General features: G+C 33.2%; 1 protein-coding gene across 3 annotated transcripts in view; it reads right to left on the reverse strand.

Moving 5' to 3' along the window:
* Positions 1–13,852, reverse strand: part of RAB6A (RAB6A, member RAS oncogene family) — an 88,912-nt gene that overhangs the window by 38,576 nt on the left and 36,484 nt on the right. For all 3 annotated transcript variants that reach the window (XM_044668118.1, XM_044668116.1, XM_044668117.1), the window contains exon 2: positions 356–414. In XM_044668118.1, the coding sequence (XP_044524053.1) occupies positions 356–414 (59 nt within the window). The remainder of the gene's footprint in view (positions 1–355; positions 415–13,852) is intronic.

The raw sequence follows: 13,852 nt of genomic DNA on the forward strand, positions 1-13,852 counted from the left end.
CTACTTTAATAGACAGTAGACCAAGTGGAGGATGACAACAGCAAAAACAAGAAAATAACTTTAAACTATAATTAGGATACAGTCTAAATGCAGGGTTAAGAAACACGGGCATAATTTTCAAAGGAAAAAAGCTAAAGAGCATAAGGAAGAAAATTTGGAGAATATTTTAGAGAGAAATCTAAAAGAAGAAGAGGTAGAGATTTGGAACATGAAGTCATTTGGGAAAAGCGAACTTCATGAAAGAAAAGGAAAGCATATGCCTTTTGAGACTGGCTAGTAAGGGGTTAGGTATATCTAATATATATCTTACATTTCACTTTTATATCACACTAAATGTAATTAAGTATTTACATACCTGGTAGGTGTTATCAAAACTGTCATACATGAATCTGGTGATCAAAGACGTCTTTCCAACTGAAAGCAAAGCAAGGACAAGGTTATTCAAAATTAACATTTCACATGTTCTAATTTAAATTTTTCAATTCCCATTAAAAAATTTTAATCAAGTATTAAACACTATCAGGAAAAAATCTGCAGATGGTATCACCTAACTGGCTGAAAAAACAGATGACTATTAGGATGAAATAAATTTCCAATAGAGAGCAGAAATTGGAGTAGAAAGAAATATTGACAGAAAGGCTTGTAATTCCTGTGGAAATGGTTTCTTCATTTTCTTCAACCATTTATCCATTGGAGAATGACTCTCACTAATATTTTATATAGATGTTAATTCCATTTATATCCTAGTTATCAGGGACTTTAATGAGATTTAAATATAAAGTTTTCCCTCTAATTTACATTTTTCCTTCTGTACTGATTGTGTTCCTACAAAAACTGCTCCATTTCATATAACCAAAATTAACTATTTTATCTTTTAAAAAATTAAATGCTCACCGATTGGGAGAATAGCAAAACAAATTGTAGTACAAGAACATAAAGAACTATTATGTTCAGAAATTCCTCCTTTGAGGTTCATACTATTAAAATATCATCCAATCTAGATCCTCCTAACCATTATCTACCCCCCCCAGCAAGACCTTCCTTCTTCAGTGAGTTTAGTGCCCATCTCAATCTCTCAACTTCCTCACAAAATGGTAGCTCAAACAGAAATTAAGCTGCCCTGCTCTCAATATACATTATTTCAGCAAAACCTTGATGCTAAAATGACTAAATGATCAAGAAATCAAATGTGAAACTGCAGTAAATAACTTTTCATCCCAAAGTGCACAAAAGTCATCAAGATGTTCAAATGGGAATAGGAAGGTGTAGGGACTCAAGAAAAGTGAATTCTAGTACAACCAACCACAGACAGGACATTTGTGGTAGACAGAAAGAACAAGGGGCTTCTTTGAAAAAGCCTCAGGGCAGGGATCTTGGAAGACCCAAGGAAGAGCAGGCACAGTGCCAGAGTGCTCAGATCCAGACAGGCCAGGCCTAGGGACTCTTAAGGTCCTCTCTTAAGGTCCTGAGATTCCAGAGACAGCCCAGGTTCAAAGGCTGAACTCTAAGACCTGGATAAGAATCCAAGGCAAATCAAAGTAAGACCAACTGTCCCACCCAAAAAATGTAGCTGAAGATCAAGAGAAGCCTTGGGTACAAAGTCACAATTCAGAGATAGAGAGATAAGAAAATCAAAGAAAATACTAAGCAGTATAAAAAATTGCTATAAATCTAACTCTATAACTATAAGCTAAGACATAGGAAAAAAAGGATTTTTCTCAATGGCTACATGAATAACTAAAAATAAATGAAGGAAAAGATTTTAAAATTAAATACTCTTGAAGAAAATATTAGAAGAGAAAATGGTACAGATTCTCTAAAAACTTAAAATGAACTAAATACTAGGTCAACTAGTATGAGGCTGCTAGGTGGCACCATATTGCACAGAGTGCTGGGCCTGCAGTCTGAAAAACATGACTCCAAATCTAGTTGTTTGACCTTGGACAAGTCACTTAAACTGTTTGCCTCAGTTTCCTCAACTATAAAATGAGGACATTTTAAAAAGTACCTACACTGCTGAGTTGACAAGATCAAATGAGATAATATTTGTAAAACACTACGCACAATGCCTGACACAGAGTAGGCACTATATAAATGCTGATTTCTCTCTACTTCATATTAGGGAATTTCAATATATATATTGATACTCCCCCAGGTACCTTACTTTCCAATTCTTCAAACTACTCAATCCCCATTATCTACACCACCACCTTGGCTCACAAAGATGGCCATACCCTAGACTTTGCCATAATCCACAAATATTCCACTTCCATGCTCATACGCCTCAAAATGCTTTATCTAATTATACTCTATCATTCCATCTTTCCTTATAACTCTTTTCTTTGTGATCTGTGATGTTATGTGTTCTAATTCCTCTAATCCTTTGTTCTTTTCCAGACTATCCATCCCTACAATGGCTCCTCTTATCACAATGGCTCATTTTTATCCTTATTCAATCTTCCCATGACACTCCCTCTCAAAAACTTCTCAGTTGAAGATTTTAAATATATTAAGGTCATTTGCTAAGAGCTCCTCCTTCCTTCCCACCTCTTCATCACACATTACTCAAACATCTCACCCTACTCTCTCTTTTCACCTGTCTCTCATGAAGAGGTGGCCCTCCACGTGAGCACAAAATCCTTCACATGGACCCCTGAGAACATCCCCTCCTATCTTCTTTAGTAGATTGCTCATTTATCATGCTCACTGTCTCATTACTCTTCATTCAGTTTCCTCCTTTTTTATTGTCTCCTTTTCTCCTGTCCACAAACATGCTCATACCTTAAAAAAATGATGCAAAAATTTCCACTATCACCTTACTCTCCTTCCTTTTATGACTAAATCCTTGGGTAAGACATATGCAATTGGTACCGCCACTTCTCTCACTTTCTTCTAAACTTTCTGCCATCTGGGTTCTGACCTCATCATTCATCTGAAACTTGTTGTTTCTAATGCTAACTCCAATGACATCTCATTCCTCCTACTTCCCAGGCTTTAGAATTATCAAACTCTCTTCCTGGATAATATCTCCTTATTTTAGGTTTCTGTCACATTGTTCTCTCCCCGTTTTCCTGTCTGTTTCTTCTCAGTCTCTGCTGAATCACTGCCCAGGTCATACTCACTATTCATAAATCCCACCCTTACTCCTCCAAAGGTGTGTCTAGATCATCTCTTCTTCCTTTGTACAATCTCACTTGATTATATCATCAGCTTCCATGGTTTCAGGTTTCAACTACAACTTCTTTTTAGATGATTCCCAGAAAGAATTTGGAACACAAAAATATAGAAGCAGAAAAAATTTTAACAGATGATAAGCATAAGAAAACTTTTAACTAAAACCTAAATTCTACTTAAATCAAAGCAAATGACCTTGAAGACAGAAAGCACAGAGATAACATACACTTGTGGGTTTCCAGAAAAATATGGTGAATTAAAAATTCTGACTACTGTACTGCAGAATGCAACATACTAAAACTGCACAGAACTTCTGAACACAGTAAATGAAGCACAGACCTAACAATTTATAAATCAACAAAGAAAATTCTATACCTGCCACTGTATTACACGTATTGATTAAATTTCGTAATTGCAGTAACAATTTTTTATGCTGTCAGGAAAAAGTTCTTCAAATAAAAAGGAATGATCACTTGAACAATCAGTATTGGCCCACAGTAACATGAAATCAAAGCAAATGGAATATATTCCAGTATGAAAAGGTACTTAAATTATAACACAAAATAACATACAGAAAAGCTGAACCTAATCATCAACTAAAAAGGAGACATCTCTAAACTGTGGGGCATGGCACCCTAAGAGAGAGGCAAAAAACCCATGGCCAAAATATTAGATATTTTCAAGTATGATTGCTATAAAAATACATCCACTTCTTCAATGAAAATAAAGTTCAAATAAAAAGTTAACAAAAATGAAACTAGCAAGACAAATAAGCTGATGGTGACTGCACAAACGAAAATATCAGAAATGAAATTGAATCCAATTTGGTCAGATTTCAATACTTTCAGCTACGGAAGCAATCAGAAAGTATAGGCTCAGGATTCAAAGGAATTAATTGTATCTTGGCAATTCTCCTTACATTTGAACATGAAGTCTGTGAGCAAAAAGAAACAATATTTGTATTCAAGTTTTTAAAAACTACAAAATCATGTATACTTCTCACAATTATTCACTTTAGTAAATAATGTTAGGCTGACTTCCAAAAATAGCAACCTCTTTAAAACTTAAATACTTTGAAAATTCTTGGAGAGAATTGCTTAAAAATTTTTTAATTGAAATTTGTTTAAAATGTTTATTCACTCAATTTTTTAAAGAAATGTAATATCCTTTTATGATTGTATTTGGAGAGCAAAACCCTTTGGTACAACTGAAAATATAAGCTAAAATAGTAAGAGACAACTTGTATAAATACAAAAACACAAATAAAAAGCCCATTTCTATAAAATACAATTCACTATATTTATTCCTAGAATATACAAGTGCTATTACTAATGAAAAGGAAACACTGATAGTTATTTTATATGAACGTTTAGTGGCAAAAACTTGAAATTTAACCAATCAAAAAGACAATTTGAAAACACCCATACAATATGTTGGCAAGACACAGGAATTTTTCCAACTTTCTTTTTTTTACCTTCCATTTTAGAATCAATACTAAGTATTGGTTCCAAGGGTTGGAGAAGTGGGGTTAAGTGATTTGCCAAAAAAAGTGTCTGAGGCCACATTTGAACCCAGGACCTCTGGTCTCTAGACCAGAATCTCTATCTACTAAGTCATCTAGTGGCCCTGACAAGGGAATTTTCCAAAAGAAAATTAAACTCTTTCTGTAAAATAAAAAATGAACTTTTCCCAAAACTACTTCTTAAGACATCATAAAGTTATTCGCAGAATTGTTAAGTGAAAAAATATTATTTAATAGTAGAAATGTTGGTGTGGTTTAAATGATGCTTAGCAGATCACATGCAAAATAGCTTCAAATTGTTCCTCTTGGAGCTAATATAGAATGAAGAATCATCCTATCCCTGAAGACTTTGATAATTAATTATTTGAGAAAATTACCTTCCAAGAGTGGATGAAGCAAAAGATGAATGAACACAGGAGCATCTCATCATTTACTCTGCCACTGCTATCCAGCCTAGCCAACACAGGAATTTTACCACATTTTACCATCTGTTCTACCACCATATCACATAACCATCCCTTTATTACTATTTAAGCTTATAGATTTAAATAATTAGAGAAATGTACATTGTTTATGGGTTAAACAAGTCAATAGGATAAAAGTGAAAATATTACCTAAATTAATTTGTTAATTCTAGAAAAATATAACAAAATTCACCTGAAGGAGAAAGGATACAAATGAAAAAAGTGGGAAAGAAAGGTGACTAGAAGTACCAGATATCAAGCTATACTACTAAGCATTAATCACCAAATATTTGGTATAGGTTAAGAAATAGAGATTGATCAGTGGCACAGATTAGGCATCTAACATACAAAAGCAAAAGAATATGATGGCCTAGTATTTGACAAATTCAAATAGCTAGAACTCCTGGGGTAAGAACTCTGTTTAACAAAAACTGCTGAGAAATTTGGAGCAAGGTTCTCTGATCAGCATCTCATTTTCAAGATGTATAAAGAACTTATTTGAATTTAAAATTAATTAATCCCCAACTGATAGATAATCAAGTGTTATGAAAAGGCAGTTTTCTAAGGAAGAATCCAATCTGCAGCAATACAATAGTCATAAAAAGTTTCAAAATCACTAATTAGAGAAATGAAAATTCAAGACATTTTTGAGTGTTTACCCTATATCTGGATTATCAAAGTTTACAAAATGAAAAATAATAAATATTGAAGTGGCTATGGGAAAATTGGAACCCTAATGTACTGATGGTAGAGCTGTAAATTGGTAGAACCATTCTGAAAAGCATTTTGGAACTATGTCCAAAAGCTCATTAAATTGTGGAATGGCTTAAAAAAAAAAAAACACCCTATGGAACATGACTATAATGAAATATTACTGTGCCATAAGCAAAGAAACAGATCATAAGGAATCTCTAACTTTGTAGGACAAATAATGGCAATGTGACAGCAAGAGAAATGTTTAATAATAAACTGACAGCTTTTTAAAAATGAAAATAATATAACGCAAGAGAATTGTTTTGGACTGGGCAGTGTGACAGAACTCAGTGAGCATAAGGATGAAACACAGATCTAACAAGAACTAATTAAAAATATAACCTCTTGTGCAGTATGAACAAATTGCACATGTCATAGACAATCATTTATACTGAAAATAAAACAAGTGAGAAGCTCCATACAGTTTTTCAAAGTTGCTACAAGAGTATTCAACTTTTTAAGAGTCTACTAAAGAAGGCTACTTGCAAAAGTGCATAATTATATGATGAAAGACCACAGAGCTTTCTCATGACAAAGTACTTCAAAGGACATTTGAATTAAAAGAAGAAATTGTCATAATTTAAGTGATCATAAAGACAAATTCATTTTAAAGCAAAAAATTCCTCCTGAAATTTGTGTATTTGATGGAATTTTTTTAAACTAAGAATTCTAAATCAACCAATCAACCTGAAATTAATATTTTGATTGAAAGAGTTAAAATGATTTCATGGCATGTCATTTAATTTGATGTAACATAAAAAAATCTAGAGTATTAGCAAAATTAATACTTTTATGTTACCCAATTTTTTAAAAAACCTACCCTGAAAAGTAAAATGACATTTATTAATCATTTGACCAATCTATCAAAGCAAGTCTCATTATATTTTAAAAATCTAGAATTCTCTAAATATGAATGGGTAAGAAATGCCTTGCCACAGACAAATATACATTTGTTTTAATTTCATCAGACTAAGAGCTGAAAAAACAGTTGAATAGAAAAATAGAAAATAGAAAAAAAAATAGTTGAACCAGAAAACTTGTTTATGTTTTTGCTAAGAGTAGAGTTCTCTGGTTTATTAAAAGTAGCTACTATATGAACTGGAAAGACCTCCAGCCTGATGCGGATTGAAAAGAGCAGAACAAGAATATTGTACACAGTAACTAAAACATTATGGGACAATCAAATGTAATTGATTTTGCTACTAATAGCAATGCAATGATCCAGGACAATCTTAAGGGACTTAAGAGAAAGAATGATATCCACATCTAGAGAAAGAACTGTGGGAGTACAAATGCAGGAGGATTTTTCGGCTTTTTGGTTTTAAAAGGTTACTCTATTACAAAAATGGATAATATGGAAATGGGTGTTGAGAGATGATACATATGTATAACCCAGTGGAATTGTTTGTCAGCTCCAGAGGGAAGAGGGGAGGGAGAGAACATGAAACATGTAACCATGGAAAAGTACTTAAAAATAAAAAAATAAAATCATATTGGGGGAAAAAAAAGAATATCTCATAATAGTACTACTATGCCTATGTGACATAAGCCACATATGTCCTCCAAGATCAAAGCAAGAGAAAAAGGACCCATATGCACAACAATATTTGTGGCAGTTATTTTTATAACAAAGAACTGGAAACTAAGGAGGTATCCATTAATTGAACAAATTATGGAATATTAGTGTAATGGAATACTATTATGCTTTAAGAAATAATAAGAGGGGGCAGCTGGGTAGCTCAGTGGATTAAGAGTCAGGCCTAGAGACGGGAGGTCCTAGGTTCAAATCCTGCCTCAGACACTTTCCAGCTGTGTGACCCCGAGCAAGTCACTTGACCCCCATTGCCCACCCTTACCACTCTTCCACCTATGAGCCAATGCACAGAAGTTAAGGGTTTTTAAAAAAAAGAAGAAGAAGAAATGATTTCAGAGAAACATGGGAAGATTTGTATTAACTGATATAGAATGAAATGAGCCAAACTAAGAGAAAAATCCACACTATAACATTATTGTAAAGAAAAACAACTTTGAAAGACTTAATTATGTTTGATGCACAGGACTCTATGATTTAGCATGTTTCTCACCTCTTGACAGGGAAAGGATAAACTCAAGGTGCACAATGAGACATAATTTTAGATATGCCCAATGCAAGAATTTGTTTTACTTACCTATATTTGTTACAAGGGTTTTTGTTTGTTTGTTTGTTTGTTTGTTTGTTTTGGGGGGAGAGGGAGGAGAGAGAACACAGGCATAGAGTTGCTTTAAAAAAAAGCAAAAGAAATATTTTTTAAATGCTTGCCGATATGATTTGGGATATAGACTCCAAACAACCACCCCACCCCAGAGCAACTATCAACAATATAGAAAAAGGTCTTGATCGTGGAAATTCTTGTTGCCTGGGGCGCAGGGGACTGGGATGGGTGGAGAACTGAATCATGTAACCATGGAAAAATCTTTTATTATAAAAGTTAAAAACACCCAAATAAATAAATAGATAAAATGCACAAAAGAAGAAGGAAGACCCAAAGAAAACATAAATAAGACAGCTTTGAAAGTTACATGTTGATTCATGTTATATTCTTAAAAGAGAAATCAAGCTATGCTTAATAGAGATTTGTGGTTTGCTTTATAATTTTCTCTTTCTATTCTACTTTGTATATGGAAATGTTCATTTTATTTGGTAAAAAATAAAAAGAAATAGGAACTGTTTTTGCACCTTGTTTGATGAAACTGGGTTTTCTGCTATGACTCTTATAAAGACAAAATACTTATGATTAGTGGCTGACAAGGAATTATAAGTCTATAACAGTATCATGTCACTGGGGCCAAAAAACAAACTTACCTTTAACAACAACCTTGTCATTTTATAAATTTTAAGTATGAACATTGAAATAATTTGTCAAGTTTATTTTAATATATCTTTAAATTTTATCTTAAAATATAATAGATTCTCAATTTTATTTGACAAACACAACCTAAGAAAGTTATCAGGAAGAAAAATATATCCTATCTTGGTGGGTCTATACTTGGAATATTGTGTACAGTTTTAGAAACATTTTAAGGACAATACAAAGCTGGACAACACACAGAGAAGAATGACCAGTTGGTGAGAAGGCACCTCCACATTATGTTATATAACTATTAAGTGGTATAGTGAAAATATTACAGAATCTTGAGTGAAAGGGCCTGGGTTTGAATCTCAGCTCTGGCAACTGCTTAAGTGACTTTGGTTAAGTGTGAAGATAGGATTAACTCTCCCTTTGTCTATTTTTAGCTAATCAAATCAAGAACTTGAAGTATTCCTACTTACCATTAAGTATGAGAGTTCACAAGTCACTTGCACCTAAGGGGATTCTGCCTGTACTATCTTGGTGTAAAATCAGTTTTAGACTGCTTATAAGATCTTAGGGCAGCCACGGCTTTTATCTCTTTTATCTCAGTGTCCTTAAGTTTTTCCTGTGTTTCTTTCAGTTGTCAAATTATCTATGACAGTGTTCTTGTCATCTGACAGTCTGTCTTTTTCCCCTTGATAAACATAACTAGCCAACATTTTGAATTCTTCTAAGCCCACCATGTACCAATTTGGGCAACTAAAAAAAGCTTCTTACAGAGGAACAGGCATTCATAGTAAAATAAGGAGGGTTGGACTAAATGATCTTTAAAGTTCTGTCCAGCTCTAAATCTGGGCTCCTATGAAATTGAGATGTTTATCCCAGATAAGGTAAGGTTTAAAAGAAGATATAAAAGTCAGCTGTGGATTAAGCTTGTTGCTTGATCAAGGAAGTTAATAGATGAAAACACTGACTTCTGAATACAAAACTTGCGAACTTAAAATATATCTGTAAAGCTGGGTGGCTCAGTGGATTGAGAGCCAGGCCTAGAGATGGGAGGTCCTAGTTTCAATTCCGGGCTCAGACACTTCCCAGCTGTGTGACTCTGGGCAAATCACTTAACCCCCATTGCCTAGCCTTTGCAGTTCTTCTGCCTAGGAGCCAATACACAGTATTGACTACAAAACAGAAGGTAAGGGCCTGCTTAAATAAACAAACAAACAAATAAATGGGTAGATAGATAGACAGATAAACAAATAAATGAGCAAATGAACAAATGGATAAACAAATAAATAAATGAATGAATAAGTGTATATATATATGTATATATATATATATATTTGTAAATCTAAAATGTTACCAATAATCGCTAATAATCTATATATAAAATCAAAACTATTAGCTCTACAAAAAAAAATAACATATTTTAGCCAGATGTTTAGGGTGTTACATTTTAGGAAGAATTTCCTAAGCTAGAATGAATGTAGCAGGGCAACTAGAACAGAGAGGAGACAAAAAATGGCATATAAAGATTAGTTGAATTGAACAGACTGCCTTGGCAGGTATTGAGATTCTATTTCTGAGAAATCTAACTAAGCCAATCCTAGAAGACTTCTTTTACAGGATACCATAAATGGGATTCAACCATAGGGAAGAGAATTCTATTAGAGGGTCTAAAGGTTCCTTTCCTGCTCCAGAATTCCATAATTCTGTTAGTAAGCAGCTAAACAAAGTAGTGCATAAAACTCTGGACGTGGTGTCAGAAAGATCTATGATTAAATCTAGTCTCGGATTATTAGCTATGAAACTGGACAAGTCACTTAACCTTTCCTCAATAATAAGACCTACTTCCAAGTGAGGATAAAATAAGATATTTGCATACTGTTTTGCAAGCCTTAAAGCACTACATAAATGTTAGCTGTAGACATCATGGTATGGAGTAAAAAAAGACTTCTATAAAGCCAAATATCAAGTCTCTCTCACTACCTAAAAAGGTTTCATGTGAAAGAAGTGTTAGATTTTGTCCTATTTGCTGCAAAGAGCAGTTTTAAAACGAATGGATAAAATTTAGAGTGAAATAGGCATCAGCTTAACACGTGTGAGAACTTCATAATAAATAAAGTTGTTCAAAAATAAATAGGCTACTTAAATAATGTGTTGTCTGTTACTAAAAAATGTGTTTAAGCAAAAGTCGGCTGGCTACTTGGTTAGGAATGTTATAGCCTAGATTTGTGTCTTATTTATTCCTTCCAACTTTTCATCTAAGTCTCAAATTTCCCATCTTTAATATGAATTATTAGACTAGAACTTAAAGTCCCTTTCTATGCATCTATGCATCCAAAATAATTAATTGAAATAGAAAGGTTAACAGTAACATTTTATATGTAAACAATTCTTTCACTCAAGTCCTATTCTGATGCCCACTGCATCAGTAAAGTCCAACTAGAGGTTTACTATACAGGTCTAGCAACAGACTGTTTATCTGTCATTTAAAAACCAGCCTAGCTAATTTTGGAAAAGTTCCTCACAAGGTAGGCTGAAGGGTGATCAATTTTTCAACTATAACAACTCTTTAAGAACCACCAAATTAAGTTGGTACTTGTATCAATGGATTGAAAGTCTTTGAAATATTGATGCTTAAATAAATGTTAGCTGCTGTTGTTAAAAATCATTGTTACATTCATTCATCTATACAATTATGCTAAGCCAGTGGTCAGAGGAAGCCCATAAAACTGATTTGGATATAGAAGTAATGGGATTAACTCATATGACCAAAGACAAAATAAATTCACACAATAAACCAAACAGAGTGGCAGATGTTAATATCTAATCTTTCACTTAAAGAGCCTGGCCTAATTATTTTAATGCAGTTTTCCCATCTCAATTGATTAAAGTTTCTTCCCTGCCCACCCTCATCACATCTACCTCACAGGGAATGAGGTTTATAAACAAGCTGAAACATTGAGTCTGAAGACCTGACAAGTATACAAACTGGTATAATGTATGTAAAAATATGCATACAAATAATTCCGAGTGAATTTAAACATCAGAAAAGCTACACATTATAATCCAGACCAAATTGCTTTCCATTTCCAAGAGGGAAGGGAGGAGAGAGGGAAGAAGACAATTTGGATATTATAATTTCAGAAAATATATGTTGAAAATTATCATAAGTAATTGCAAAAATAAAATATCTGAGTAAAAAAAGAAAAGCGACATGTTAAGTTTTCTATACTGTACCCTTCTATACAATACTTCAGCAACAAATTAATCATCAATTGCCTTTTATTATGCTCATTGCTTTTTGTCAGATCGTAAAAATTGCATAAATAAAAAGCACCAATGCACTCTACTTGCTATATGCATAACATTCATTAAATACAAATGCTAAATCTTCTGGATAAATAAGACACATTATAAGATCAGTTTAATCAAAACCATTTTTTTGTTTCACTGACATACCTTATTACTTTGTAGATTTAACTAACTTCAAATTGGTATTCCATTCACATAGTAGATTTCAATGTGTATCCAGGAAACCATTTTGGCTAAATCCTTTAGCCTATAGCTTACAATACTTCCTTCTAACAGTAGTTTTAAAAAGTGAACAGTAAGCACTTTTACCAAGACCAGAATAAGCAATGAACTAGAAAGGTTAGTCTTAAAAAAACAAACCTGTAAAGAAAGTTTTGTTTAATGTGACAACTAGTAATGTTAACAATCCAGTCTTGGTACAGGATGTTTAATCAAGCATTACAGCAAAAACAATATATTGGCAGAGTATTTTATGCAAGTTAATTTTTAATTCTAATTTATCAAATTATATGCTTTACAGACTATTTTAAAACGATATTTTGGAGCAGCTAGATGGCTCAGTAAATTGAGAGCCAGGCCCTGAGATAGAAGGTCCTGGGTTCAAATTTGACCTCAGACACTTCCTACCTGTGTGACCCTGGGCAAGTTACTTAACCCCCATTGCCTAGCCCTTACCACTCTTCTGCCTTGGAACCAGTACACAGTACTGATTTCAAGACAGAAGGTAAGGGTTCAAATTAAATAAATAAATAGATGAATGGATGAATGAATGAATGAATGAATGAACAGATAAATAAACAAACAAATGAATGAATGAATAGATAAATAAATAAGTGAAAACATGCTATTAAACTATACTGTATAATAAACCTTTGTAAATCACATATAATACTTCTAAGAATTAATCAGCATTTCCCCCCAATAATAACTCTTTGAAATGTAGAGTATAAATATCATTACCCACATTTTAGAGATAGAGGTATAAGTAACTTGCCAACAATTAGACAACACAAAAGTATCAATATCAGGACTTAAAACCCAAAGTGTCTTCTCAATTTAATACTCGTTCCACACATTGCCACGCAAGCCATGCTTATCTATACTTGGGATAAAATAGCAACATCAGGAAAGACCATTACATCAACTTGGGACCCAAAAGAATGTAAAGATAATTATTAGGATTAAAGAAGAAAAACTCTAGATATTACGTGATTTTGTAATTAGAAAGTAATAATAAAAAAAACCCTATAACTAAATTTACCTGCTGCTTTAATGTTTATCCAAATACAAACTAGGGACTAGAACCTGGAAAGAAAGTCCCTTAATCTGACAATGCACTAAATCCAACAGTATGTCCAATTTTCCCACATTCCCTCCAACATGTCACTCTCCTTTTCTGTCATATTAGCCCATCTGACTGGCGTATAGTGGTACCTCAGAAGTGTTTTAATTTGCATTTCTCTCACCAGTAGTGATTTAAAGTATTTTTTAATTTGACTATAGTTTTGATTTTTTCCTCTGAAAAACTACCTGTTCATATCCTTTGATTATCAATTGGGGAATGACATTACAATAAATATGGCACAATTCTCTATATATTTGAGAAATGAAGCCTTTATCAAAGAAACTTGTAAAAAAAATTCCCAGTTTTCTGCTTTCCCTCTAAGCTTGGTTGCACTGGTTTTGTTTGTGCAAAACCCTTTTAGTTTAATGTAATCAAAATTATTCATTTTATATTTTATAATACTCTCTATCTCATTTGGTCAAAAGTTCTTCCTTCATCCATAGAACTG

This window comes from Gracilinanus agilis, chromosome 3, assembly GCF_016433145.1.
Source record: "Gracilinanus agilis isolate LMUSP501 chromosome 3, AgileGrace, whole genome shotgun sequence".
In the NCBI taxonomy this organism is placed as follows: domain Eukaryota; kingdom Metazoa; phylum Chordata; class Mammalia; order Didelphimorphia; family Didelphidae; genus Gracilinanus; species Gracilinanus agilis.